We start from the raw sequence: 24,528 nt of genomic DNA, 5'->3' as shown, positions 1-24,528 counted from the left end.
CGAGATGGAAAGTGTGCTTAAGAAAATTAATCCTGAAGGTATAATCCCTATATTCATTTTGGTTAACATTAAATCAAACGCCCCTTTCCTTTCATTATTTACCAATGCAACTTTCCAGTTCCCGCCTCTATAAAAGACGCTGTGGTAACTCCATTGCTAAAGAAACCTAGACAGAACCCTAAAGTAGCAAGCAATTTGAGACTTATTAGAAATGTTCTTTTTTTACTACAAATCGTGGACAAAATTGCCACTATGGAATTCCAGGAGCATTTATAACATTCTGATATTTTGCGTCCTAGGCAGTCAGGGTTTTGGTCTAATTACGGCACAGAGTGCCTTGTTGCACCTTCAGACTCAGATGCGAGGTATTATCGATAGGAGCAAGACTGGGCTGCTAATGTTACTCGATCTATCAGCAGCTTTTGATCTTCTTGATCATGAGAGGCTCCTGAGAACTCTATCCATTATAGGAGGCTGCTCCAAGCAGCCTATTGACTGATCAGCTCATTTCTGACTAATAAGAAAACTAAAATATGCTGTTTTCACGCTGTCTCCGACTTAGCACAAATTACTTGTGGAGTACCACAAGGTGTGTGCCTCTCGCCAGCTCTCTTTGGGTCTATATACGACCCCTTTGCGACTTACTTCAAAAAATGGGGGCACAATTTACAAACTAGGCTGGTGAGACCCAGTTGCTGTTCTAACTAAGTGGTGATTACACCAACAATGCTAATAGGATCCTAAGCACCTTTAAGATTGTAAAATGTTGGATGTCAGTAAATTGGATGTGCCTAAATAGTGACAAAATAGTGCAAAAACAGAGCTCCAGATTTTTGGGTCAACACAAGCAAGGTCTAAACTAGATCCCACAATCGCAAGTTTTTACATCAAAGAAAACTGTATTGATGTGCTAGACAAAGTAAAAACTCTTGGTGTCTTCCTCGAGTCCTACATTGCCACTGACGCCCAGGTTGATAGCACAGTAAAAAGGTTGCAGTACCACTTGAGACTACTGAGCTTAGTTAAACCCTACGTATCCACAAAAAATTGCAAAACTTTGTTGAGGGCAGGAATTATGCCCAGACTGGACTGCTGTAATACGCTTCTGAGCGGTGCCAGTAACAATTGCATCCATAAACTTCAGATGTTTCAGAACGTTGCAGACCGCATAAACAAGAATGTACCCAGAAGAGAGCACATCTCTGGTTTTAGGAAAGAACTTCATTGGCTGCCTGTGGCATCTAAAATCTGTTTTAAGATGAACACTTTCACACATAAATGCCTCTGTGTCGGCCCCCTCTTACCTCAAAGAGAGTCTCATACAACATACACCTTGTAGGTCCACACAATCTTGTACCACCTTTCGCCTAATATGCCCTCGAGCAAAACGAGGCAAAACGAGTAAGGGGCAGCATCCACGCCTTCCCTGTCCAAGCAGCAATTGCTTGGAATAACCTGCCTGCTGACTTGAACAAAGAAAGGAACTTGTTCACCTTTCGGAAACACCCTCAAGACCTCTTTGTTTGATTAAATGTTACAGTTTTCCTGATAATCTGTCCCGTCTTGATATGTCCTTGGTGTTAATGTGCGCCCTGATGCCTGCAGGCTTTGGTGCGTAGTAAATAAATAAATACATTTCAATAACTAGACACAGAGGAGATATATCACTGTGAACTGCCCTTTCCAATGAGGAGTGGAAAATCACATGTAGCCAGACTAAGAGAATATCACTAAACTATCAGCAAAGTTAATATATCATACATTATTACAAAAGATGTATCATACAGCAAGTTGATTGAATTCCTACATGCCTAATTCAGCTGATGATTATCAAAGGAGGGGTAGTAGTCAAGCTGATTGAACTCTTGTCTTGGTCCTGCCCAAAGATTCAGGGATCTAGGGCTCCTAGTTTGTGTCACAGTTATGAACATAACAGATCTGGGGCATGGTTGTTATGGATATTCGCAGTATCATTTCCATCCCAGCTAGGCGTCGAGTTGCAATGAACTTGGGTAGCAGCTCAGTCCCCACTAAGGGCGAATGGCCTTAAGATCTCATATACTGTAATACCAATGAAGACGCTTACATTAGCCTACTCCTTTTTCCACTTCAAGGCCAAGAGAAATACACATATTTAAGATCCTTTCTTTTGAGGGGAGATAAATCGGGGATCGATGTGCCTGAGAAAATATACAAGCTACTTAATCAGGCATTCATCTTTACAGTGGAGATGTGTTTGTAACGGAGGACACATGTTCACACATTAAAAATGAGAATGTAACATCAAAGTGAAGAAAGCTAGAAGTAATCTAGTTGATAGCTATCCCCTGATGATGCAATGGATAGCAGCGGTTCATTAAGTATCAATGATTACTGCAATGTAAACCGAGTGTGGGGTCCTCTGTTATATTGTTACTAAAAATATACATAAAGTAAAACATACATTTTAAAAAATAGCATCCTTCAGGTCTAGAGAACACAGGAAATTTCCTTCCAGTATTAGAGGGATGATATCACTATGTTAATGTTAAAGATCATTCATACTGCACACTAACACCAACGGAGTGGTCCCCTGGCATACTGGTGGATCTGAATGAAAAGAGTGTGGGATGGGGTAGTAGGGCATAGCGGGAAGAGGTAGAGCGAGAGTTGTGCTGTCCTGTTAATCGCTTCAGTTCGGTTTGCACTGTTCGCGAAGCTTGGGTATGATTTACGGCTCGGTAAACTCCCATGTGATGTTGTCCGGGACTATATGTGGTTTGTTTTGTTGTTGCATTGTAGTGAAGTGTATGCGGATTGCTGTGCAGAGAACAGTTTTTTGAAATTTTATTTTATATGGTTTTATTACACACCGAAAACCTGACCGGCATCAGGGCGTGTGGAACATAAAACACACAAAACAAAACAGATTACACTGAGCCCAGGCAGCCTAGCCTATCAGAGATATATTAGTGATCTATTCAAAAAGATGTGTTTTCAAGCCCTTACGAAAAGAGGCTAGGTTATACTCTTAGTGTAAATTCAGCTGAAGCGTATTTCAGAGGGAGGGAGCAGTAAACGGGAAGGATTATCCATTTGCTTTGATCCATTTAGGTTCTGGACAATTTAGCAGCATAGCGTTACTTAAATGTAAAGTTTTAACTGGTTGGTAGATATTAATTCTTTTTTTCAGGTATTCAGGTTGCGTTTAGTGTTTAAGAGGTGTCGTTCAATGTTTAAGAGGTGTATGTGGAACTTGAGGTTTTAGGGTTGGATTAGTGGAGCTTTTATTACTTGTTGGTTCAGTCTTCTGTGCTCAGCATCTCTGCCCATGCTTCGTACTAGGCGTTTTGTAGTGGTTCATTCGCTGAGTTCTGCGCATGGTGGTGGCTTTCCTCTCTAACTGTCTAGCAGTCTGTGGGCATGAGGTGGTGAAGGCCCCCCCCTGGGTGGAGATGGGTATGGTTGAAGGATTAGCTCTTAAGTTGTCAAAGGGTGTGCCTACCATTGCCGCTCCTTTGGCGGGATCCCTAACTACCGAGGACCAGGCGCTCTAAGGCCTCCAGGGGTGCCAGTTATTGAGTAATGCTTTAGTGCCTGTCCCTAGGGTGATGTCTGAAGAGGGGGTATTGTTTGGGAGTGGGTCTTTTCTGGGCTCCCTCCCTGGTTTCTTTTTTTCATGTATGCTTGCTGAGGTGTGTTCTGTTTCCACTGGTGTCTTTGTCTTTCCTAGTCGTTCCTGTCTAATTCTGAGGTGAATAGCCAAGTTTTAAGTAGTTGATCCTTCGTATTGCATATTTCTTTTGGGAGGGTGTTCCAAGTTTTAGCTGCCAGGTGGGAGAATGACGACCCCCCACGTTTTCTTCTTGTGTATGGTTTTGGTTCTAGGCAAATGTCGTTACTTGATCTGAGCGGTCTTGTCGGTAGCTAAATGGTTAATTTCTTTTGTAGGAATTCTGCTCCTTGGCCATGGATTGCTCTGTGGGTTATGCACATTGTTTTGAATGTGATTCGTTGTTTGATAAGCAGCCAATGTAGCATTTTTAGCACTGCAGTTTCCTAAACAGGTGTTCCGGCATTCCAAAGTATAGGTTATTGGCACAGTATATTCTGGACATGGTGTGGAAGATGATGGTAAGTGTTTTATGGGTGAAGAAGAGGAATGGCAGGATTATTTTTACTGTGTGCAGGAGGAAGAAGCATTTCTTGATTATTGCGTGTACTCGTGGTTCTAGTGTTAGTTCGTTGTAAGGTTTTTGGCTGTTTTCAATGGCGTCAGTGCTTGTCTTGGTTCTGTGGGCCATGGGATGTAGAGGTTGTTGTCCTGGTTTTTGGGTATAACCATTAGTTTTGTTTGGGCTGGGTTGAGTTTGAGGCTGTTTGTGTTCATCCATTCATAGAGTTCTCGTAGACAGTCTTCCAGCATTGTGTTTTCTTCTTGTCCGTCTTCGATTCTGTAGATGAGTTGCGGGTCTTCTGCATAGTTGTAGCACGTAAAGTTGTGTCTTTTTATGAGCTAGATTAATGGGGTCAGGTAGATATTGAAGAGCAATGGAGATACGGATGATCCTTGTGGTACTCCACAGTTGGTGTCCGTTGGGAGTGGATTTAAAAGGTTTAATCCAGACTGTTTCCATTCTATCGGTTAAGAATGATTTAATCCAGAGTAGGGCTAAATCAGTGATTCCTACTTCTGCTAGTCTTTTGATGAGGATGTTGTGTCAAACGTTGCAGAGAGGTCCAGCAGTATCAGACCCGAGTTTGTATCGAAGTCTGCGTTTGTCTTTAGATCATTCCAGATTGAGAGAAGTGCTGTCTCTGTCCCTTTCTTAGGCCTAAAGATGACTTGTGCCTCGTCTAGTAGCTGGTGTTTTTCTATGTGTTCCTGTGTTAGTCCATATATGTAGGTTTCAAGTAGTCTTTCTGGGTGGGGAATGTTTGAGGTAGGTCTGTAGTTAGAGAGGCCTTCCATGTTGCCTGCTGTGTCCTTGATGAGCGGTTTGATGCAAGCCGATTTCAATGATCGCTGTACTTCCCCTATAGCGAGTGATAGGTTAAAGAGGTTTCTGTAGCATTCTAGAGGTGTGACCTGTGGGAGGATTGATTTATAGATATCTGGAGGGCAGGGGTCCACTGGGGAGCCTTCTTTGTTGCTATTTCTTACCAGCTTGATGAATGTCTCTACTGAGATTTGGGGGAAGCTTTTGAGTCTGTACTGACGCTCCACGGTTAAGGGTGTGGGTTGAGTATTTTGGTTGACTGGTCTGCTTTGTATGATTCGGTGGGTGATGCTGATTTTATTTTTGAAGTGGTCTGCAAGGTCGTTGTATAGTTTCAGTGAGGGTACCGGAGTGTTGTTGCAACCAGGTGGGTTCTTCATTTCGTTTATGATGTTGAACAGTTCTTTTTTTCAGTGTTACTGGCTTTGGTGATTCGGTTGTCGTAGTATTTCTTTTTGGCCTTTTAAATTTTCTTTTTTGTATGATCGGATTTGTCGTTGATATTGTGATTTTCTTTGTCTGGTCATATTTTTTCCTCCATTCTAGTTCCAGCTTCTTGTTTCTTTTCACAGTGCTGAGGAGGGGAGTAAATCATTTTGCCATTGTTCTCTTTCGTGATGGGGTGAAAGGTTTTTCCAGTTAGATGATGTTGTTTTGGTGATCCATTTATGAAGAAGGTCTGTTTTTCCATTGAGGCCGGCTTCATCCAGGTTAGCGGTTGATGGTTTTGTGAGTTCAAGTTGTTCTATTAAGTTGCTACCTTTGATCTTAAAAGTTTCACAATAAGCATGTTCAAATCATGCCAGTCCAGTAAGTGCCTCTTTTCCAAATGAGAATTATCTGGAGTCCTACCCTTGTCCCCTCTGGTCTCTGGGGGTCACATCGAAGGCACCTTTCTTTTCAAAGCAACTCCAATTCCTCCTTCAACTGTGCATGATTATGCTCTTTTAGTACCTCCCTTTCCTGTAATGGAGGGAGTCTTGTTCTGAAACTCCACTACATATACCTTCTGACAAGCGAGTGTTGAAGATCATGGAGACGTTATGGACTGGCAAGGTATTAAATAGCTGGCTATTCTTCTTCCCAACAGCGCCTTTGAGTGGCAGGGCACAGGCCTCCTTAATGTAGATACCTCCTCTATGGTGCCTGTGTATAGACCAAAAGGGAGCTTTGACCTCTCTGCATATGATGTTGCTGCAACTGGGAGGTCAAAAGGCAGGTGTGTTGAAGTTCAATGCCTTAGGGTAGAGGATGGGACTGGAGAGACCATGGAGGCCGGGGACTACCACCCGCTGTATAATCCAAGTGGTAAAGGAGGCAAATGGCAGATCCCCAAGGCTCCCCAGGCCATCCCTGGCCATAAATGTTTCAGAGCTTCGAAGTACTCAGCGTTCCCTTTACTAGCTTTGCTTAAGAACCCTACTTGTAGACAAGAAGGTCCTGATAGTCTAGGAACGAAACCTGTGCAGATACCCCATCAATGTGCCAGCAACATACCTTCAGCAGATATCAGGCTTGAAGAGGACTGAAGGAACAGGCAGGCCATAATTAGGTGCCTCCTCAGTGGTGGCCACTTCTTCTCAAGACCGCTCCTCTTCCACAAACCACTTCCTGTCACAGATGGCACAAAAATCACTCAGAGGTTTGAAGACAGCGCATGGGTTTTTATTAGTATTTTGGGGGGGATCTAGGGCCAACCCACTCTCTCTTTCTTCTGCCCACATCCCTCCTCCGTAACTCGTCTGTAATCCCCCCACTGTCTAATAGCTGACTTAGACTGGATAGTTCCCTATAAACGTTGACTCTCTAAACTTCCTGAGGGACTTCCTAGCTGTCCCTATTCCGGCCAGTTCATAGTGTTCTAAGGGAGTTGGCAAGTGCCTTGCACATACTCAGTTGGATTCAGGCTTGATCACTCAGGCCCATGCTTACTTTTTCCCTTCTACACTCCACCTTACTCCACCCATCACTCATTTGTCCCTTTGAGGTTTCTCTCCTTCTAGCGCTCACCTTTACCTTTTGATTTTCCTTCTTCTTCCACTCTACTTCAGTACTCCTCCTCTGCCTACTACTATGCTCCTACCACAACTACCCTTCTTTTTCCACTGCAACCCTCCACTATTGCTCTCCTCCCTCCACTACTACATCCCTAACTCCTACTACACGCCTCTCTCCAAACTACTCAAACACCCTTCTTCCACTCTGCACCAACCACTTGACATTCACTCCTTCCACTAACTTACTCTACTCAGAGTCCACACAAAGACGCACACACAAACTGCAGAACCACCTTCACTCCTCAACCAATACCTCACCTGCAGCACAAATCCCCTCTACAAGCCACCTTTCCTTTCTTCCTCCTGCTTATCTCTTGGTCGACCTCCACCTGCGCTACTAGCCTCACACTAATAACCCACACTTCCTGTTTCCTGTCCATTGCTTCAATCTCCTTCCCTCTGTCCTGATTGGACAGCTTTGCCTAGCCAATCCAGCTTGTTTTCCCCTCTGGGGTGTGTATGCAAAATGAAAAAGTCATACGTAGCGGGCTAAGCCCTGTGCACTTTCTCAGTGCAGGTTAGTCGTGTACCAAAGATGACGGCGTTGGCAGTTGAATGGCTTTGTATTTTGGGCCCTGGCTTCCTGGGGTTGTCTGGTAAGTCTATTTGGGAGTGGTTTCTCTCTTTTCCTTGATTGTCCCTGATGGTCTAGGGGACCTATGAGTTCCTCTCCCTGGTCAGAGAATCCCACGGCATTGCTGCATATTCTGGCTAGAGGCCCAGGAAGTCCAATGTGCACGTTTGCCTTTTGGGACCCGGTCGGTAAGTCCTCCAGGGGAGGGTGGGCCCCTCTACCCAGTTGGTCCCTGCTGATATAGGGTCCACTTTATTTTTGTGCTGGCTTGCCTATTACGCTCGGCCAATCCATGACATGTCCTGTATTGCCACATATGTATATGGCTTCTCACTCTCTCTGTTGGGAACCAGCTGCTCAAACAATCCACCGGGAGCACTTCTGATTTTCTTCCCTTCATGATTGCTCTCTATGTAGTGACTCTCAAAGCATTAAATAGGGGTCTCTGGCTAATCTTCCACATGTAGCTGTACTTCGAGTACTGGAGCTTTGAAATTAAAATAAAGGCACTGGCAATATCTCGAAGAGGAGGTAAGGCTGGAGACAACGGTCTGCAAACATTCATGCTGGAATGGGTGGGACAGGAATTGTACCTCTCTGTGCTGATCTCGCCCTCAGGGTTTGGGCTAACTCAGGATTCCTCCTTACCATGCCAACCTCCTGCGGAGAGGGGTTCCGACCCCTTTTTGATAATGTACAGCTACTAGCCTGGTCACACTCCTCAGAATCTTCCTCGGAGTACACTATTTGTTGCTGAACCAGGGACACCTTGACCTGGCGCCACCTGGGCAGAGCAGTACAATTGCCTCACCTCAAGCATTTTCTTTGTGAAAGTGAGGGGCAGTGAGGTTGGCAAAACTACTGCCTACTTGGCACAGAGTATTTCTCAAGTGTGTCTGCCCCTTTAGGGGACCGTCTCCTTTGCACTGCCAAAGAGGTGATGAACAGTTCATGAAATGAAAAGAATTTACAAAAGACTACAAGTCTTTAAAATCACCAAATTGAAACATAGGTTAACAAAATAAAAACCAAGGGGAAACTGCATCAACAATAGTCAGACTCTTTTCAACAGTGGAGCACACTACTGTGAGAAGGGTTCTCGCTATATTGACAGCATATTAAGTAACATGTTTCCAGACAAGCTCTTTTTGTGTAATTTTGAGAAGAAAAAACAGTACTTACAGGCCTTTGCTGGTACCGTGTTGAGTCCGTGCTTTAGACTTGAACACCACCTAGATAGTTGGAGAACAGTCCCAGTTAATACAATCGCCTGCATCACTTCCTAAAACCAGTCCTCAAACACTGAACAGAATGGTTCAGAGTATCTTACACTATGAATCATTAATGCCACCCAAAACAAAATTACTTCCTTGGAGCCATTATCAGGCACGGACAGAGGCGTTTACATGTACTGTCTATAGAGAGATGTACTATGTATAGAGAGACAGCTAAGGTTGCAAAGTAAAAGAGATATGTAGGCCCAGCGCAGTCATCCCACCTTTTTCCCCTTACACTTGCCTTCTTGGGTCTCCCAGCACTTCCCTCTCCTCTTTCCTGGGGCCCTCTACTCCTGCTCATCTCCCTATACCCCATCAGCCCCTGCACTTACCACCTTCTCAAGCACTTGCACAGTAGGACTGTGAAACGGCCAATATAACCGTCTTTTGGTTTTTGTTGTTAATTCTTTGTCCTCTCCTCCCCCATCTTGTCTTGTGGTGTCTGGAAACACTTGTGTCTAAGCGCCATCCAATAAATTAATTAAATAAATAAATGCCAAGAGCTTGAAATATGAGAAGTGGAAAGAACACAAAGAAGGTGGAGGGGACCTCTGGAAAATCGAAGAGGACGAAGAAGGAGAGGAGGTCAACAACCTTAGAAAAGAAAAGACGGAGAGAAAGAAAATCAGCAAATGTGAGAGAATTAAGGGAACATGATGTGGAGAAGAGAAGGTCAAAAACTGCAAGAAGAAAGAAGTGAGCGAGAGTGAAGATTTAAGCTAGCAAAAGACCAACAAATGAAAGAAGAACAGAAAAAAGAGGATTTATAGAAGAGAAGAACAAGTTACTTCTTACCTTGTAACGTTCTTTCGACGGGATGTTCCTCCGACGTATTCCTCATCTTAGATATCTCCTTCCAGCTCTGCTGGCCTCGGAAATTTTTTTCTCTCTAGAGGGCGCTGCGCGTCGACGTCCTCCGAGTCGATGTCCCTCGACAGCCGCCGTATCGACGTCGACATCATCCTGCCTATAAAGGCCGCACGCAGCGTCCGTTGCTCAGTTCCGTTTTGTAGCCCACAATAATACTTTCTGGACTAAACTAATCACCCTGAAGGAGCGTAAGCTGCAACAACAAGGGAAGTAGAACTACGGGGATGGATGGGAGGGTCAATGAGGAATAGATCGGAGGAACATCCCGTCGAAAGAACGTTACAAGGTAAGAAGTAACTTGTTCTTCGAAGGGATTGTGTCCTCCGACGTATTCCTCATCTTAGATAGGCTCCCATAGCAGTAATCTATTATCGGAGGAGGGAGTACTGACTTCACGCTGTCTTCTATTGTTGAATAGAATGCAGTACAGCCCTTCCAAACCTAGTCTCTTGACTGGAGGAGGAATCCAAATTGTAAAAACGTGTAAAGGTATGGACAGACGACCATGTAGCGGCCGCACAGATGTCTTTAACCGGCACAGCTCTTTTGAGGGCCGATGAAGCTGCAATACCTCTGGTCGAATGTGCCCTAAGGTTTTGAGGGGGCTCTTTCCCTGCCAGTTTATAACATTCCAGAATGGCTAGAGTGATCCATCTGGAAATGGTCTTCTTAGTTATTGGTAACCCCGGCTTATGACCTGCGCAACCCTCAAACAGCTGGTCTGCCTGTCTTATCCTGGCTTATCATACTGATGTAAAAACTTAAAGCCCTCCTATGGTCTAGCCTGTGTAACCTCTCTTCCTCTTTCCCCGGGTGAGGAGGAGGATAGAAAGATGGTAGGGTAATCTTCTGAGTGATATGGAATTCAGAAACCACCTTTGGGAGGAAATTAGGCTTCACTTGCAGGACAACTTTGTCTTTGTGAAATATTGTGTGAGGGGGTTTACAAGAAAGAGCTTGTAATTCGCTCACCCTTCTAGCAGATGTAAGTGCTATTAATAAAACAGTTTTAAGGGTAAGGAATCTTAACGAACAAGAATGGAGAGGTTCGAAAGGTGTGCCCATCAGGAAAGTTAGTACTAAGTTTAAATCCCATAGGGGAACCTGGAAAGGTCTTGGGGGATAAACATTGGTTAACCCCTTTAGAAACTGTATTACCAAGGGTAATTTGAAATAGGATGGTTCTTCCGCAGTACGCTTAAAGATGGATAGCTATGCGAGATAGCCCTTAATGGTGCCAACTTGAAGGCCTGAATTTGCCAAATATAGTAGGAAGGACAAAACCATTGGTGTACCACATGAAAAAGGGTCGATATTCTGTTCTCTACACCAGCTGCAAAATCTGTTCCAACGGCAGCGGTATAAAGACTTTGTTGCTGGCCTCCTTGCCGAAAGCAACACCTCCATAACATCATCAGGGAGGTCCCAATCCTTGTACCTCAGCCTTTCAGAAGCCAAGCGTGAAGGTTGAGGGTTTTGATATCTGGATGGAGAACCTGACCTCCCTTCTGTGAGAGTAGGTTCTCTCTGAGTGGAAGTCGAATTGGAGGGCAGATGGACAAGTCTAGAAGGTCCGGGTACCACGTTCTCCTGGCCCAATCCGGGGCAATTAGGATCATGGTTCGCCAGAATCTTCTCAACCTCCTGATCATTTGAGGAATGACAGGGACCGGTGGGAACGCGTACAGAAGCGGAAACTCCCAGTCCACTATGAACGCGTCTCCCAGAGCTCCTCTCGGGAGAAATTCCCTTGAGCAGAACAGGTCGCATTTCCTGTTTAGGCTGGTGGCGAACAGATCTACCTGAGGGGTTCCCCAAAGGGCGAAGATCTCTTGAAGGACTTCCTGAGCTAGCTCCCACTCGTGGGAGACTGTGTTCTGCCTGCTCAGAGCGTCCGCTGTCAAGTTCTTCTCTCCGGCTAGGTGAACTCCCGATAGAGAGATTCCTTCTCGGATTGCCCAAAACCAGAGCTGCATCGCCTCTCTGCACATGGGTAGTGATCCTACGCCTCCTCTTTTGTTGAGGTAATGCATGGCCACCGTGTTGTCCGTCATTATAGGACGTTCTTCCCTTGTACAGCTGGCAGGAACGCCTTCAGCGCAAGTCTGATGGCTCTCAGCTCTAACAGGTTGATATGTAGTCTGGACTCCGATGGAGACCAACGACCGCCGATGGTCAAGTCGTTGGCGTGGGCTCCCCACCCCGTGACTGAGGCATCCGTGACTACTGTTAGCTCCGGCCAGGGTTGCCAAAACTGTTCTCCTTTCAGAATGTTCTCCTGACATGCCCACCACTGAAGGTCTCGAGCCACCCTGCCGGGAACCTGAAGAAGATCTGTCATTCTCCCTGAGAATTGTGACCACTGAGTCCTCAGTGCCCACTGGAGGGATCTCATTCTCAGGCGAGCCTCTGGCACTAGGAAAATGCAGGATGCCATGAGGCCTAGCAACCTCAAAAAGTCGAAGGCTGGGAGACGTTGGGCATGTTGGAACTTGGTAACCATCTGTAGAATATCTTGAGCCCTCACCTCTGGTGGCGAGGCTTTTCCCAGGGAAGTGTCCAGGATCGCTCCTATGAACTGGAGTCTCTGCGATGGTATCATTTGTGACTTCTTTAAATTGAGGGAGAAGCCCAGTCTGTGAAGGAAGTGGCACACGTGATTTAGCTGGATCTGAGCTTGTTCCGAAGAAACAGCCCTGATCAACCAATCGTCCAGGTAGGGGTAGACGTGAATCCCTTCCCTCCTTAGACTTGCAGCCACTACCAACATTAACTTGGTGAAGACCCTCGGGGCGGAGGTCAGCCCAAATGGCAGCACTCGAAATTGATAGTGAGAGTTGCCAATTGCGAACCTCAGGTATTTCCTGTGTTTGAGATGGATAGGCACATGGAAATAAGCGTCCTGAAGGTCCAGAGATACCAACCAGTCCTGGAACTGAAGGGCCTGGAGGATCTGAGAAAGAGTGACCATCTTGGATTTGTCTTTTCTGAGGAATTTGTTCAATTCTCGCAAGTCCAAGATGGGTCTCAGTCCTCCGTCTTTCTTTGGAATGAGAAAGTAAGGGGAGTACCAGCCCTTGTTCCTCTCCGCTACAGGTACCGGTTCCATGGCACCTTTCTCTAGCAGGTCCAAAATTTCCTGCAAGAGGAGCGGATCTGGAGATTTCTGAGAGCTGATCCCCGGTGGATGACTCTGAGGTATACGTAGGAAAGGCAGGCAGTAACCTTGGGCAACCGTTTCCAATGCCCAAGCATCTGACGTGATAGCCTGCCATACCGCCAGATGTTGAGTCAACCTGCCTCCTACAGGTGTCCTGTGAGGGAAGTCCTCAGAGTGGTTTTGGGGCGGCTGATGCAGATGCCGATGGTAAAGAGGCACCTGCTGTTGCTGCGGCTTTTGAATATCTACCCCGTCCACCTCGGGTAGTTCTTCTTTGTCCCCTTTGAGCCGGTCGTCCTCTACCTCTTCCGAATGCGGAGTAGAAGCGAAAGGACTTGCCCCTCGCACAGGTTCCTGTGGGACGAAAGGGAGTCTGACGGATTGCAGCTCCTAGGGATTTTGCTGCAGCTTTTGAAGTTTGCAGTTTCTCTAAACTGTCATCCGCCTTTTTCCCGAACAAAGAAGAGCCATCGAATGGCATGTTCAAGAGCCTGGCTTGCACATCTGGGGCAAAACCAGACTTTCTCAACCAAGCGAATCTCCTGGTTGATGTACTTGCCGCCATTGCTCTGCTGATACTGTCAGCCGAATCAATGCCCGTCTGGAGGGATTCGCACATAGCGTCTTTACCGTCCTGTATAATATTCAGGAACGCATCCCTTTCTTCTCCCTCCGGGATGCAGTCAGCCGCTGTAGAAGCACACTCCCAAAGTGTATGGCTGAACCTAGCAAGGGTGCAAGTAGCATTAACAGATTTTAACGCCATGCTACATGCTGAAAAGACTTTCTTTGCCATAGCATCATATTTTTTATCGTCCCTGTCCTGTGGGACGGTAGGATAAGCCGTTTTGACATCGGTAGAGGATGCTGTCTGTACCACCAGACTTTCTGGGGATGGGTGTTTAGACAAAAACTCCGGGTCTGTAGAAGATACCCTGTACTTTGTAGACAGTTTTTTATTTACTGCTGCTACTACATCTGGGGTTTCCCAGTTTGTCATGATCTTCCTCTGAAGAGCTTTATGAAAAGGCATCACAGGATCCTCCTGTGGGCCTTTGTCAAGAATATCCGTGAGGTCATCTTGTTGGAAAGATTCTGAAGGTGCAGACCACCCCATGAACTCTGTGATCCTGGCCATTAAGGCTCTATAGGGGGTTTCAGCATGCTCCCCCGGGTCTGGCCTAGCAAACTCCACCTCAGGGGAAGTGTCTAACCCACTTGCCTCATGTAAGGAATCATGAAGATCCTTTAACCTGCGTTCTTCAGAGGAAATTTCCTCTCTAATTGGGGTTATAGGTCCCTGCAACTCAAATGTGTCTTCCTGTTCAGACAATTCACCCTCTTCCAAAATTGAGGACATAGTTCTCAATTGTTCTTAACTCATAAAGGGAGTAAATCCCATTTCCAAGGCAGAGGGAGCCGAACTTGTCATTATCGGCTTTGAAAACGTTGATGTCGTCGACGCCGACGTCGAAGGCTTCGAGCGTGGCTTCGAAAACAAAGGCGGAGGCCTCGAAGACCTCGACAGAATTGGAATTCTACTCGACAATCTGGAAGCCATCGACGTCGAGGACCTGGGGATAGTCACTGCGTGTGTCGTAACCGTGACTTTTCTTGGCGTCGATGCCGGTGTCGAAGCTGGCGTCGAGTCGACAGACCCGTGTGTCGAAGGTCCCTTCGACAACGGCGTCGAAGACATCGACCTTCGACGTCGACGGAACCCTCGTCGACGGCGTCGACGGAACCTTCGAGGAAGGTTTGGAGGTCATAGTCCTACTCGAGGGTTCGAGATGCGCTCGAGAGGTTTCCTTCGCCGGGTACTGCGACTCGCGGCGTTTTTGACCTTCGGGTCTTTCGACCAGAGCATCGCTCTCGGCAGTCTTCGAGGGGGTCGAGGCCGCTTTCTCGAAGACGCTCATCATATTTTTGCGGAATTCCTCCCATTCAGCCCGGGAACTATGTTTCGTGGAGCAAGGGATTCTTTTTGGCGAAACAGAGGAAGAGGAAGACGGAGAAGGGGATCTTCGACGTCTCCTCTTCGAGTGCTTCGATCTCGAGGAGTGATGAGACCCACTCCGAGACCTGGAGCGCGAATGGTGACGAGGAGACGAGTGTCTTGACTTCGTCGACGAAGAAGAAGCTTTAAAAGTCTTACCTTTCTCCAGCTTCCCCCTACGCTCCTTCAGGGCCTTAGCTGTCATGGACATACAGTCCTCGCATTCCGAACAATGGTGTTCAGCTCCCAAACACCACAGACAAACTCTGTGAGGGTCAGTCAGCGACATCTTTTTCCCACAATCTCGGCATTTTTTGAAGCCGGATCGAGGAGTTGTCGGTTCCGACGAGGAAGCCATCGAGTACGGATCGAATAACTCGAAGTAAATAGGATTAATCTGACAAGAACTGAGCAACGGTATTCCGAGGCACCGAGTAAGCGCGGAAAAACGGAACTGAGCAACGGACACTGCGCGCGGCCTTTATAGGCAGGATGACGTCGACGTCGATACGGCGGCTGTCGAGGGACATCGACTTGGAGGACGTCGACGCGCAGCGCCCTCTAGATAGAAAACATTTTACGAGGCCAGCAGAGCTGGAAGGAGATATCTAAGATGAGGAATACGTCGGAGGACACAATCCCTTCGAAATACAATTACTGCAATAAAAACTGAGGTAACTAAAAGGTGATAAAGTGATCTACAACACCAAGGACAACCAAGACAATGCAAAGAGGACATAGAGGAGAGAAGGAGGTCAGAAGCATTAAGAGAAATTGTGAGAAGAGGTAAAAAAGAAGTAAATTACAACAACTGTAATATGAATGCAAAAAACAAGAAGATAATGGAAAGGAATAAGGAAAATCCACATCTGCAGACCCAACCATCAGCTGAATAGTTTGTGCCGCGTGTGAAGATTCATGGGATCAAGTCACTTCTCCCCTGGGGGAGCTCTTCTCTGTGAGGCTAGGGAGACGAGCGCACTAAGCAACATTCCCGTACGGGTGGCAGAAAGCAGGACCTCACAGGGACAGACTCCCCTCATTAGGACAAGGACTCCCGTTCCGTGATGGAACTCCCTAACTCTCTTGCCCTTGAATCTGTAAAACCCATAAAGGCTGCTGAGAAACAATCTGAAAGCACTACTGTATGCTATTGTAATACTCCTTAATTTCTTCCTGTAAATATTGATACTATCAAAATCAGGAAAACTAAAGAGGGACATACAGTCTGCTCTCAAATCATCTTACAGCAGTACTGTGAAGAAGAAGATTGATGAAGGGATACAAACTACTCCTTTGTCAACTATGAAAAGTACTGGGAAGAGGTGGCCTCAAGGAGTCATGAAGAATACCCAATGGACACAAACAAAGGACTGTGACACACTGCTAGGGAGGAAACAGCGAAAAGAATAGACAAAGGACTACTTGAGAAGCGAAGTGGCAGGATGATGTGCTGAAATCCACAGGAGAGATCTCAATAAAGTAAATCCAACAAGGGAATAGGCTCCGGTGACTGAGGAGAATGCTGCCGGTGAGTATAGAATCCCTGCGAGGAAGGGAATAGCCAGCTGAGGGAGGAAGGCAGCAGCGGAGCAAAACAGGGCCCAGAGGGACACGGCCCGGGAGGAGGGAGCAATAAACACCAGAGAAGAAAAGAGAAGGAAGGAAGGGAAAACTGGAAGACCGCTAGGGTGAAGAACGCGGCAAAGAGGAAAAACCTGCCGCCGAAGCAACGACTGAGAGAAGGATAGTCAGCTAGAAAAACCGCCGAAGGATCAGCGGAAGAGAAAGGGAGAAGTGAGAGCAACTGCTGGACGAACCGACAGACAGGGAGGAAAGCAGAAACCTGTTCCGCAAGAAAAGCGAAACTAGCTGGCACCAATACCGCCGCAACGCCGAGGCGAGCAGAGGATAGCAGGAGGAGCCAAGAAAATAAAGCAAAGGAACCAAGGTAGCTGGAGCGAGAACCAGCGAGGTTGAAACGCAGCGACTGCCGGGAGTGGGGAGCAGATAACTTCCGGCAGTCCTGCGACCGGCCAATGGGCTGATACCAAACACAAAGAAGGGACTACCATCCCTACATGCCGGGTTGCAGTTTCCAACGTGGAAGGAGCCGCCACCCGCGGCAGCGATTGCGGATGACAGTAATATCCCTCGTCTCAGTCACTGTTTTAAAAGTACCAAAGATAAAGAAGACATGGGGCGAAATCACCCTCCTTCCAGTAACTTTATTAAGAATACTGAATGGGAAGAAAGTAGCGGGAGAAACCGCCCTCATCTCAATAACTGTCTCACAAGTAACGAATGGGAAGGAGACATCAGGAGTGATCTTCCTCGCCTTAGTAAATGCATCAAGAATATAGAAAAGGAAGAAAGCCTCTGGAGTAATCCCCCTCATCTCGGTAATTGTATCAAGAGTATTCCAAGGAAAGATAGATGCAGGAGTAGTCAGCCCTGTTTCAGTAAATGCATCAAGTGCACTGAAAAGAAAAAAAAGCCTCGAGAGAAATCTCCCCGGTCTCAGTAAATGAAACAAGAGTAATGAAAGAAAAGAAAGCCTTGGGAGTAACCTCCCTCGTCTCAGTCATTGTTTCAGAAGTACTGAATGGGAAGAAGATACTGGGAGTGATCTCCCTCCTCTCAGTAATTGTATCAAGAGTACTGAAAGGAAAGAGTGCTCTCCCTCGGGTCCAGAGTTGGGACAGAAGTATCAAGTGTGAAGATTACAACATCGTTGATCTTCCTCATCTCAGTTCTGTTAAAGAGACTGAAAGAAAAGAGCCTACTCAGAGTACTTTCCCTCAAGCCTCTATCATCAAGGCTTGTGAGCACCACAAAAGCAATCTCCTGTGTCAGAGTGTCAGGAGAAATCAAGGAAACTGCAGGAACAGTTTCCCTTGTCTTCAACAACAAGAGGAGGGGAAAGAAAGACAATAAATAATTGTGTGCTTGAAATAAAGGGAGTGTTTGACTTTTAAACAAGCCCGAAGAGAAGCCTGGAAAGAAGTGCAAAGGTTGATAATAACTGTTGCAGGAAACGATACAAAATGAGCCAACAGGTAAAACCAACTGAACCAGGAGCAGGGAGTCATACTCCTAGTTCCTTCATCTAAATCGTTGAACCAGAAACTAAGGCAAAGGGTTGCTTGGAGGCTGACCAGGTCGACCAGGAGGAGAGAGCACTTGTTAAACGGTAGGACCAGGAGAAGTATTCTGATATTCTCAACAAGAGCAGAACTACTCACCATCATAGACTAATAGAAATACACCCCATGGGCTGATCCCGAAGCACCAGGAGAAGGGAGTCATTCTCCTGGTGTTGTTTATATTAATATCTTTTGTTAGTGCTAGGGCTAGAGTAGGTTAATTTGGACAGAGGATGGACATTTTGAGTTTGACAGCCACCCTGATGACAAGCACCGACGTTCTTCTTTAGTTGGGTAGAGGAAACCCTTTAGAGATAGAGGAAGATAGAACTTTTTCACTATATTTGAAATAAAGATTGTTGTAAACATGCCACCCCTTCGTCTGACTCCTTACTCCAGCACGCCACACACGCCAGAGAAAGCAGACGAATCAGAGTGGGACGTTGGATCTACAGGCCTGAGAGAGGTCACAGCCATGAAACTGTATGTGGTTGGAAAAGTAGGCATGGCAGCAATGAGTGACAGAGACATGTCACAATTTACTACCAAATTGGAGTCGGTGGATCCCGGGCTGGGGCGAGGTCATCTTTCAGCTATGATCTGGTGAGGTTGGACACTTCGGACAAAGAGTTATGTTCAATGCAATGCTTGTCCCCCCTTTTCTGACTCACCTCCTCTTGATTTCTAACTAGTTGGTGATTGAGCATCTACCTAAGGCCATGACAGGGAATTATTCCTATGCACCACCATTAGATTAACACTGCTGCTTCTTCTTGTACGCAGCGTCTGGCGGTGTACCTTCTATGTGGGCTTGTTTACTTGATACACTAGTCTTATGTTGGAACTCAAAGGTCCAACTGAACAGTCTGTAATGCCTACTGTAGTTTTTACTGTTATGCTTGTCCAATTTCTCAATATAACATCTGCATATCAAGTAACAATTTTTTAAACATTTCTCTATAGTGGCAAGAGGCCTTTGAGCGAATGCGCAATCTCTGAATAATAGAATAAAATCTAATCAAGAAAATCTGCTAAAGGGGGAAAAAAGAAAATCAAAGGCAGTTGCAACAATGGTAAGAAGAATGTGAAAATTAGAAGAGGGGGCGCAGAGGAGATCAAGTCAATCATGCCGGTCCGATAGCACAGCAGTAGGAGTGCTTGCTTTAACATCCGTGCAGAGCCTGCTGACGCAGGTTCGAATCCCGGCAGGGCCAAACTCAGCCTTTTATTCTTCCGAGGTCGATAAATAAGCACCACAAACCGTGGGTAATAATAAGCAGTGCTCAGATACCCGAGGGTTCGTAGCGCTATATAAATGCTAAATTATTGTTATTATTATTATTATTATTATTATCAAGAATGGAGAGGAGAGAGTAATAATAGCTGCAAGAACAAATGAGAATTAAAATAGCGAGAAAAAAACATTCAATGACTACAAAAGGAATGGAGGAAATGAGGAAGGTGTAGAGAAGAATGGACATGAACAACAGCAAGAAGAGATGGGATGGAAAGATAAAGAGAATCCACAACTCGAAGAAAAACCAATAGAAGGAGAGAAGGGCAGTATGAGAATAAACAACTGCAATAGAGAGAACACAAAAGGTTTGAGAAGACAATTAACAAAGGAGAGAATAAAGGAAAGAATTGGAAAAGGAGAAAGTAAACATTACCAAGCCGAGTTAGAAAATGTGGATTCAGTAACAGGAATGAAAATGGCAAAAAGAATGCAGAGAATGAGAGGCTAAAGACACACCAAGTAAGAATCAAGAAAAATTAATACTGTAAAACCCCCTTCCTGTCTCTGCATTCCCTCTCTTCTCCCCTGACGAGGTTTCTAGACAAGTCTGATCTATGAAAACCTCATCAAAACAGGTTTTTCCCTTTTTCTTCCAAAACCATCAAGGATCACATTGACACCCTTGCCCAAGCCCTGGCTGACTTCTGCAACTACTATTTCGCCTCTGTGCCTTCTCATCCCCCTGAAGCACTCTCTTGTGCACCCTCTTCTCAAGAAACCCTCAGCCGACCACGCCCTTCCGGCTAACTGCGGCCCGATCTCTATCACTCTTTTCCTAGGTAAACTCATGGAAAAGCTGGCCATCTCCCAGCTCAACCTTCACACTGAATCTGTTGGTTGTCTCCATTACCATCAGTCTTGCTTCAGAGCAGCCAGAAGCATGAAAACTGCTCTCCTGAACATCCGTGAAGACCTGCTCTCTAACCGTGATTCTAATCTCCCCTCTGTCCTCATCCTACTCGATCTCTCTTCTGCCTTTGACACAGTCAACCATGCCATCCTGCTCAAAATGCTCTGTGATAACCTGGGTATCACTGATCAGACTCTGGACTGGCTGACTTCTTTCCTCTCTGACTGACCCACCCAGGTCCAACTTGCGTCCTTCCTCTCCTCTATCTCTCCCTCGACCTGCAGTGTTACCCAGGGGTCTAGCCTTTCTCCCTGGTTGTTCAACCAATACCTGGCACCTCTCACCCAGCGCATTGCCGGTCTCTGCTCCAAATTTCAGTCCTATGCGGATGACACCCAGCTCGCCTTCAGGCTCCCCTCTGCTGCCTCTTCTCCTTCACTCATCATGACTGCAATCCAGGAGGGGTGCGCCGCGAATGATCTCTGCCTGAATGCAAGCAAGACGGTGATCCTCCTCATTGGCACACCGCACCCCTCTTTCCCGCCACTCTTTGGCTGGCCTCCCTTGGCTCTCCTTCTGCTCCCACCTCTGTGGCCAAGAACCTTGGGGTTATCTTTGACTCCTCACTCTCCTTCTCTCCTCATATTTCCGACGTCTCTAAGAAGTCAAACTACCAGTTCCACCTCCTAAGAGGTATTCTTCCTTTCCTCTCCTTCCCCCAGAAGCTCACTGTATCTAAAGCCCTGGTTCTCTCTAGGCTTGACTACTGTAAGAGCCTCCTTTTAAGTCTGCCTGCCTCTACTCTCCATCCTCTGCAACTCATCCAGAACAGAACTGCAAGACTTGTCCTTTGCCTCAAGCCCAGGGATCATATCTCTCCAGCACTGAAATATCTCCATTGGCTCCCAGCGGCTGCAAGGATCAAGTTCAAGACCCTTTGCATTGTCCACAAGGCCTCCTGGGGCCTGGGACCAAAATATCTCCAGCTTTCTCTTCGGAAATATCTTCCTACTCAAGCACTTCGCTCCGCCACCTCCAACTCCCTGAGGGTCAGTCGCTTTTCCAAGCAACAAGTTGGGGGCAGATCTTTCTCTTCGGCTGCCGCCTCCCTCTGGAACAGCCTCCTGCTTCTCTGAAACTTGAGCAGAACCATCTCCGGTTCCGGAAGCAGCTCAAGACTTTCCTGTTTGCTTCTGCCTTCTCTCTTCCGCTACCTTGCTGATCTGTCCGATATTGCACTGGTTACCTGGCTACCCTCTGAACAACGGGCCCAGATTCCTGCCCTCCCAGTTGCACACCTGCACTGCCCCCCCGGCAACCCTACACTCGGGGCTGTATCTGCAACCCTACAACATCCCCTGCTTGCACTTATCTATCACCTGTTTTACTGCACTTAACCTTGCACTGCCACCTACTGGCCGCACTTCCTGTTGTCAATGTTTGATCCTATGTCTTGCACTTGCTCCTCCACCCCTTCCCTTGGCACTTCCACCCTTCCCTCTCCCCTGCACTTGTGCAATCTCAATGTCACTGGGCCTAGTAAGATCATTGTCTTGTTCCCCTCCCTTTCTTCATTGCGCCTTGAAACACTTGTGTATAGGAGCGCTATAAATAAAATATCTATCATAAGAAGAAACTTTAAAGGACAAATGAAAGTAACCATCTGCAAAAGAATTTGGAGAACAAGAGGAGGAAAGAACATATTAGAAAGTTTAACAAGTTTCAAAGGTCCCTGTGTAATCAGGAAACCCAGCCCAATAAAGGACAGCTACAGGCCCAAAAGCACTAGAAAGCACCATAGAAGTCCTTAGAAGAATTCATATTTAAAGCTTGGAAGAAGCCTTCAGAGGCTCAGAGCCCTTCAGAATCCTAGAAGTAGCCTCAAAGGCATGGAAGGAGCCCTCAGACGCACAGTTGGAGCCCCCAAAAGCTGGTATTATAAAATATTCAAAGTCTGATTCATTACATTGAAAGCACTCCAGTATTTACTGGTCCCATCCCCATCCCAAAGCCATAGCCCTTTTCATGGCCACCGCGGTTACCTGTGCGAAGTAGAGGTTCATCAAGTTGAGAGTGAAGAACTGCAGGCAAACAGGACAGCAGTACAGGAGCCAGAAGAGGAAGGGTCCGAGGCGGTTGGCTTGTATTGTGTTCTTGAAGTAGAAAGAGAAGAGGGTGGCCCGCAGAGCAGCCCAGAGGAGGCAGAGTGAAAGGAAGACTGTTTGGTAGCTGAGTTTCTTGTGCCGGTATAGCAGCACCAGCCAAAGCTGAGTGTAGACAAAGAGGAAAAGCAAGAGGTAGAGAGTTGTGTAAAGGGAGGTTAGTCCTAGCTTGACCACCGGTGGAAAGGCTGGCTGTAGTGACTCGGCAGGAACCATCTTCGAGAAATTGCTAGAGGATGACAGCTCATCCATGCTGCGTTGGGCTTTGTGCAGACACAACAGGTAAGTTAAAAATAGCAAGTGAATAAACCTTCCTCTTTAGCCATTTTGAAAATGGAGTATGCTTAAAGGTGATAAAATATGAATGAATGTACCAGCTTCATGTACAAGACATGTCCAACATTTAGTCACAATGTGCTGAAGTGCTGTCTCGGCTGTTCAATTAAAAAGCAGAATAGGAAGACTTCACAAGAAAACGCACATCCAAATTGAAGAGTTGGCCCGGTCTATGCAGCAGATAACCTTGAACCACAGCAGCTACTGATTTTCAAAATGTCACCAGTGTTGGTTGACGAGATGGATGGATAGACTGGGGTAGGTTGAGAGGAGGGGGTCCTTAACAGGTCCACACTTGCATGAAAAGTAGAGACATTGGCATACAATGACGAAACCAACATGGAATATGAAGGTGCAGTTGCAGACTTTTTTTGGCATCTAAAACAATAACCTTTGCAAAGTCTCCACATCGCTCCACAGTGTGAGCAGGTTGCCCAATCGTATTCTTTTCCAAATGTGAAGTCAACTCTCCAAACTCAGCTAAACCATTTACCAGACGAACATCTGAGCAATTGCAACTCACTTGTCAAAGCACTGGCCCCATGAATTCCACTTGGGCGGCCCACACGGGTTAAGTACAACACTTTCAGAGGCCTGCAATGTTGACAGTATACAAGATTCCAATATGAAGGCAGACGCGGAGCTCTTGCAAGACCAGAAAGGACAATCCGTTGAAGGAGGTGACTGCAGAAAGCAAGAGAAACATCAGGAGAGTTTAAGCCAGCACAGCCATGCATGGTCCATAAATCCAGCACAAACAATTAAGGGGTCGGTTTAGGTCAGGAGCTCTAAGTGGACAGATTCAGAGATATCACTAACTCGTTCCCTGTAGCAACACGCTTTTTTCCTCAATATTACCTTTGCAGGCACATGCCAATTCCTTGTGTGTGGATTTAAGAGTCAGCAGAGAAAGGTATCACACGCTTACTGAGACTACTAAAATTCTGAATGCAAAAATTGTGAACTTTTTTCCAGTTTTTGCTTAAATTAAATTTGGGGGGAGGGTTAGGGTAATAAATTAGGTAAGGGGAGTATCGGGGTAGAGCTGCGGGGTGGTCTCCCCCACATATAAATGCACAGAATACAAGGAGAAAAAGTAATCAACATTTTTGCAGAGTTTTCTTTTCTCAGTGGTCACATAGATCCAAGAGAAATACCTAAAAACACATCAGCTGAAAGAAGCGAAAATGCGAATCAATGATAAAGCAATGCTCAACAAATGCATGCAATAGGTACTGACTTACAGGAGGGAAGTACTGTGCTTTTGGCCAACCAACCTTGAAACGGAATGAAGTACCTCCTCTGTCTCAATGAGCTCTTGGACATAATCACCTTGCAGTGCCCCACAATATGAAGAAAGGTGTGCATTTGCCAGAGCGGTCAGGAGACTCATCATGTGTAAGACACTTATTCAAATGCACTTTATACATTTTTTTAAACAGTCAAAGAAATAACATAGAGTAGCTATTGGGGGATGTTGTGATAAACTACATTTGCCTCCCCCAACCACTAGTGCCACCCCCCAATCCCGCAAGGACGCATTACATCTTCAGATATAATTACCAATCCAATGTTAACAAAGGAAGTAGTGGCTTCCATTTAGCGGTGAATGTACTTAGATTTTTGTTCAGGTCCATAGAGAGATTTCCCAAGGCGATGAAATGCTATAATTTGCTCTACCAAATATTTATGTAGAGTGCATCACATTTCCACCACATTGCTCCTAGTACCAATTTAGCTGCTTACAACATAGCTGTAATAATTTTCTCCTTGCGGGAGCCTAAAGGGTAAACAAGTTTAAAATACTTTTTTTCTACTCACTTC

General features: G+C 46.1%; 1 protein-coding gene across 1 annotated transcript in view; it reads right to left on the bottom strand.

The window, feature by feature from the left end:
- The window catches only part of GPR137 (G protein-coupled receptor 137), a 613,721-nt gene that overhangs the window by 495,737 nt on the left and 93,456 nt on the right, over positions 1-24,528 (bottom strand). The window contains exons 2-3 of the mRNA XM_069645139.1: positions 22,249-23,388; positions 8,793-8,842 (exon numbers count right to left, since the gene is read on the bottom strand). Of these exons, the coding sequence (XP_069501240.1) occupies positions 8,793-8,842; positions 22,249-22,620 (422 nt within the window). The 5' untranslated portion in view covers positions 22,621-23,388. The remainder of the gene's footprint in view (positions 1-8,792; positions 8,843-22,248; positions 23,389-24,528) is intronic.

The sequence above is a fragment of the Ambystoma mexicanum genome, chromosome 2p (assembly GCF_040938575.1).
Source record: "Ambystoma mexicanum isolate Mex_15411 chromosome 2p, UKY_AmexF1_1, whole genome shotgun sequence".
Classification (NCBI taxonomy): domain Eukaryota; kingdom Metazoa; phylum Chordata; class Amphibia; order Caudata; family Ambystomatidae; genus Ambystoma; species Ambystoma mexicanum.
The sequence above is the reverse complement of the archived record's forward strand: the minus strand, read 5'-3'. Positions and strand labels throughout refer to the sequence as shown.